The 6,063-nt window shown below is 36.2% G+C and overlaps 1 protein-coding gene across 1 annotated transcript; it reads left to right on the top strand.

The window, feature by feature from the left end:
• The first annotated feature begins 425 nt into the window (after window positions 1–425).
• Window positions 426–4,051, top strand: LOC311071069 (uncharacterized protein). Its single transcript, XM_084095275.1, has 2 exons — window positions 426–2,589; window positions 2,914–4,051. Exon 1 carries the CDS (start codon window positions 451–453, stop codon window positions 2,545–2,547), a length of 2,097 nt encoding a protein of 698 aa, XP_083951401.1. The 5' UTR covers window positions 426–450; the 3' UTR covers window positions 2,548–2,589; window positions 2,914–4,051.
• Window positions 4,052–6,063: the final 2,012 nt, after the last annotated feature.

Below are 6,063 nucleotides of genomic sequence, written 5' to 3'. Positions count from 1 at the left end.
TGTTATTCCAAGTCTTCCAAATCTGTATGATATTAATGGACTGTGAAGTATATATATATATATATATATATATATATATATATATATATATATATATATATATATATATATCCACCACTGTATGCAGTGGTGGCCAGCTGTTAACAGTGATAAGGTAAAGCTAAGAGTGGTCCAGACCAACCTTCCGAACGGATGACTTACAGACAGTATACTTAACTAAGAACGTTTCGGGAAACACATATTAACGATAAGGTAAAGCTTAAGGTAAAACTTAAGAACGACGTAGCGTTAAGAAGGTTTCGGGAAACGCAGCCTAGATTAGTGATCAAGAGGAAAATCAAATCAAATGCACCTTTTACCTCGAGTCACATTTAGCTCCGTTGTACCCTTATTTATTTATTTATTTGTTTGTTTGTTTGTTTGTTTGTTTGTTTAGCAGAAATAGAAGCCATGAATAGCATTGCAAAGAAAACCCAAAGCCTTACCACTGCTGAGGACATGAGGAACCAAACCAAACTCATGATGCAGCCCTATGCCAACTGGGAAAAGTATCTGACTCCAGCACCGCTTTCAATAGCCATCCTGGGAGAGCTGGTGTTCATCTCGTCCTCAACAGATTTCTCCATCAATAAAAATCCCCCCATAGGAGGCTACAAATACATTAAATACCCTGATTCCTTCCGCTCTTGCCTCATGCAAGTGTGTAACTCTGGTTGGTGGGCATTTAATGAGGCCCATAATAACATGGATCAGATTCGCCTCCATACTGCCAACGTTCCAGGTTACATGAAGCAAGCTGTGAAGATTCTGTTCCAAGGTAATGATGAAGTTGTTGAAGCACATCTTCCTGATCAACTGAGAAATATCAAAGTCATTGCAGATGAATGTCTGAAGTTGTCTGAAGCCACTGCAGAGCATTTTAGTAATGTCATCAAAACCATCCACGAGCTGTTAGAAGTGTGTACGAGTGCACAGAACTCTTATGGGAAAGAGAGGGAAAACAACCAGGCGGAACTAGAAGAGTACCAACTGAGAGAGCAGTCAGCTAAAGCAGCCAAGGAAAGGACTCAGAAGCTAATGGATGCCGTGGGGAAGCAAATTAAAGAGGCTGAGGAAAACTACAAAAAAGCTATGGATTCTCTCCCTAGTGGATGGGATATGATTGGCATGGATATTGTGAGTGCGCTTGGACAGAGCATGACACGCCTGATTGATGGAATGGTAACTCTTATGACTTTACAAGCGGAGAGAAAAGGGTCTTCTGCAACACAATCTAATGTTAATACTGGAGGCAACATTACAGATCAGGGAAATACAATAGATTTGGTTGCTGAAATAACTGCATATAGTAAGTCTGGTGAAATTGTACAATATGTCAGGAATGTTGAGGACAAAATGAAATCGAACTCTGAGGATGGGAAATGTGAGAATGATGAAATTGATTGGAAAAATCTCTTTGATGACAAGAATAAATGTACAAAAACTGATTACATGAATCTACAGTTCGAAAGAATCAGCTACGATTTACAGAAAATCACCGACTGCCCAGCAAAGACAGAAGCTCAGAAGTTGTGCATCAATGGCATGGAAATATGCAACCAGCTGGCAAAATATGCACCAGATGGCAAATGTGACAAAGACAAAAGCAATGAGATAAAAGTTAAGGTCTCGGATCTGATCAAGTCAGCTCTTGCTTTTGATTGCAAAAGCAAACAAATCACAAATTCTCCAGCCATTAATTCAAAGCCACCAATGATGCAAAAAGAAGAAAACAAGTCAGAGAACAAGCGTCCTTCTCAGATAGCATCAGAGAATGCACGATTCGCCATTGAGCAGACCCGAGCTCAGTTGAACAGCGTAAGAGAGACCTATGATAAACAACTGGAGAGCTTCGAGAATAACGAGAAGGAACTAAATAATGTCCTGGTCATTTTGGGAAAATGTAACCTGAAAGAGATCGACTTCAAAACTACCATAGAAATGCTCTTCAAAGGAATGGAGGCCATGGGGAGAGTGAAGGAGCAGTGGGAGAAGATGGTAGGCTTCTTTCAAATGGTTTCCAACATTGTGAAAACCAGCCTGAGCAAAACTCTCAAAGACTTTGTCTCAACATCCGAGAAAACACAAACACTCTCCTACAATGGAAAGCTCTTCTCAAAAGATCTGCTGTACACTCAAGCCTTCAAAGCCAGTGACATTGCTAGTCTCGTCAATATGATCTCTGGAACATACACAGAGATTTCCAACAAGTACCTGATGGACCGTGTCAGTTCACTGAGCAAACTGATGACCATGGATACAACTAAGCCAGAATTTGAGCAAGAGCGACATAAGCTCCAGGAGGGCTGTAAGGAGGCACAGAAAGGCATCTTAAAGCTTGTCCTGAAGAATAAAGAGGAGTTTGACAAGAAGAGCACTGCAAGACTAGAAAAGATCGATCGAGAGTTGCTTGCCATTCTGCCCGCTATTCCTCCAGAGAAAATCATGATTATTGAAGATGCTGTAAAAACTGGATTCAGTGAGGAAGAAGAAGAATCCTACTACTGAGAGAATATACTGAAGAAATGTGTATTTTCCAGTTTTACATTGGTAAGCACCGATAATATATATGATAATATATATATGTCAGACTGAAGCTTTGTTTTTCTGTAACATGTCGAAATAATGGGTCATTTTTATTAAATTCTATTATTTGACTTTTTTCTTCAATCGGGATTGTCAGAGTGTTTTTAAAGCGTCATGAATTCAGAAATTTCACTAAAGAAAAAAATAATATTTAAACAAAAAAATTGTCATATTAAAGTCACATTTCACCTTAATTTGATTTCAACCTTTTCTGTGTGATAGTTTTGTTTGTCTAAATAGTTTAGGATATCAGGATTTAAACAACTGTGTGTCTCTCTTGCTTTTTAGAAAATATGAGGAAAGACAAACACAACAACCATTCCTGTCATCCCTCCAAATCTGAAATCTTGTTTAGTGTGGGGAACTGGACAACATCTTTTCGAGTATCGGTATTTAGTGGAATTTTACTTATTGTGTTTGCTTATGTATTTCTGTTTGGGTTTTAGTGGAACTTCTTTTTACTTTTCCATAGTGTGTTTCTATTTAGACAAGTACTCTATGCAAATATTAATGGAAAGCACAACACACAGCTGTTATAGTTCTGCTTTAAGTGTGCTTGTTCTGATATTGTCTTCTGCTATTGATTTTAATTACATATAATTATGCTTGTTACATATAATGGACTCTTATGCTTGTCAATCTGGGGTGCGTTTCCCGTACAACTATATAGCTCGCTGCTTAACTACCATAGTACGATGTATTGTTGGAGAAATCAACTAGCTAGTCACGACTGTTTCCCGAAACCATCTGTCGCAAAGTATCGTTCAACCACGTTGGTTTATGACGTCTTGCACGTGGTGGACTAATAACTTATTTTAATTAATCTGTTTGAGATCGAATTAACGCTAGATTTTGTCATATAAGTTACAGACATGGCATCTGAAGACCATTTCTAAATTTTCTCAGTTATTTTGCTTTATTTCCAGACTCAATATTTGGCTCGTTCTTACATAGTAGAGCACGTTCGCACATGCGCAGTCAACATGCTTTAAATCTCTTGACAAACTAAAAGACATAAATTACATTTGTATGTATTCTAAATAAATAACACGGGTTGTACTGAATGTCAGCTTGCTTATTTTGCTAAAGAGAATGATTTATTAAGTCTACATCTCATGTAAACTAGTTCCAACCACACAAGTTTGCGATGCTGTTTGCGAACGTTCGTTGGAACGATGGTTTCGGGAAACACCAAATCGTTGAACTATGCTGATAACGACAGAACTTGCGACCATAGTTGGCTAACGATGCTTTTGGGAAACGCACCCCTGTGCCGCTTCCTAATAACTTACCATGATTTAAACAAATCGGTAATACTTTACAATAGTTTTAGTTGTTAACATTACTAACAATAAAAAGTACTTGTAAATCTATTATTATTCTCAGTTGATTTCATTTACTACAGTTACATTTTAACATTTTACATTTACATTAAAAAATACTTATTACATTATTCAATTTACATTTTACATAATACATCTCTAACCCTAACCCTAATACATTATTAAAATCAAAAGTTACCTAAAGTTGTTAAGTAAGGGATAATGTATAGAGAGGCGGTCGTTATAGCGAATAACAACCCCGATAGGCTGAACAGGACTTGAATCAGCCTGAAGGGGTTGCCATTCGCTATAACGACCGCCTCGCTATACATTATCCCGCTTATTACATGGCTACCTACAAAATAAATAAATAAGTTGACACGAATTATTGATTTAAAAAGGAGTTTATTGATTTAAAAACTATTGTATTGCTTCCGCCAAATAAAATAGTCCGTTCTGCATCCATAGCAACGCGCTGTTTTTCATGGCAACGGTGTGATATACTTCGCAGCAAAGAAATATCAAGAAATAACAGACCGCATTCTACATTGGAATTCAGCCAAGCCATGTAATAATATTATTTAATGGTCCCGAGCTTACAATATAATTGTTATGAACTATCGTTAACAAAGATTATTAAATACTGTAATAAATGTATTGCTCATTGTTAGTTAATAAATTAACCAACATCAATTAATGAAACCTTAATGTAAAATGTTACCAAACAATCTTATCTAAAGATAAGTTCTGTTCTGTATAACCTGTTGTATAACCTGTATAACCTTCTGTATAACCTGTAAGCTCTGTTCTGTATAACCTGTTGTATAACCTGTATTACCTTCTGTATAACCTGTAAGCTCTGTTCTGTATAACCTGTTGTATAACCTGTATAACCTTCTGTATAACCTGTAAGCTCTGTTCTGTATAACCTGTTGTATAACCTGTATAACCTTCTGTATAACCTGTAAGCTCTGTTCTGTATAACCTGTTGGTCAGAGTTCACATTTAAGGCTTTTAATAGACATTACCAATGTAACTTTAAAAAAAAATGATTAAATGTTGATTATTATAACAAACCACTTCTGAGTTTTAATTTTATTACTTAATCATTATATTACCCCCTTATATTTCCGCATATACATGAAAATCACTATCCAAACTTAAATGGTTGTAATTCAAGAATGCTTTGAAATATATAGCTTTGGTCTTGTTTTAAAGAAGACATTCGCCAGATTATTGTAGAAGTGAAATAAATTCTGAAAGTGAAACAGAAAAAAAGTTATATAAGTTTGAGTTTATGAAAATGTACAATGTAAAAAAAAAGTAAGATTTTATTTGGGCGCAGTACCAAACTTTTTCACTAGATGGATAGCCAAGCTTCCTTACTGACCATATAAGGGCACCATTTTCATATACACTTTGAGTGATCTGAACCATGTATTTCCATAATTTTCATACAATTTATGAAGTAGACATCCTATTCAGAAGTAGTATGGGTGGTTTATACCAATCTTTCATGATTTTTCATGTTTATTGCCATTTTAAAATAAATTCCTAAACACGCCTAATGAATATGAAATATTCTTGTTGCAAATTGATAAATTACTACTCCTCTGTAATTTTTTTTTAAATATGAAAATATTTAACCAAATATGAATACTGGAGATTGTAAGATTTCAAATAATATATAGTTTGTCATTATTAGGTTTTTTACTAAGATATTATTGTTCTAAATATATAATGACGGGATGAAGGGAGCAAAATGTATTTTACTTGTTGATTATATTAATAATTGCTACCAGTAAGCGGCATTTAAAACGTACTCGGTTACTAACGTAACCTCGGTTCTCTCTAGAAGAGGGAACGAGTACTGCGTTTTATCAAAACGCTACGGGAAAAGTCTCTTTTCACGAAACACTGAAGCAAAAATTATCCTTTAATTTTTCATATATGTAAAACGCGTTGCGGCAGCAGCAGACAGCTGAAGCAAGACGGCTTGTCTGCTCATTGGCTGCTCTGCGGCAACTGCATAAGCCTATCGAGCGCAGGCTGATGCAACATCAGACCAATGAGGGCGCTTCGCGCCCTCCTCGCCACTTCCCGCCGAGACGGGCGT

Source organism: Abramis brama (genome assembly GCF_963993115.1).
Source record: "Abramis brama genome assembly, chromosome: 20".
Lineage (NCBI taxonomy): Eukaryota > Metazoa > Chordata > Actinopteri > Cypriniformes > Leuciscidae > Abramis > Abramis brama.
The sequence above is the reverse complement of the archived record's forward strand: the minus strand, read 5'-3'. Positions and strand labels throughout refer to the sequence as shown.

What these genes read in the sequence shown, in the direction of transcription:
- LOC311071069 (XM_084095275.1), top strand. Translation starts at nt 451, where the DNA reads ATGAATAGCATTGCAAAGAAAACCCAAAGCCTTACCACTGCTGAGGAC.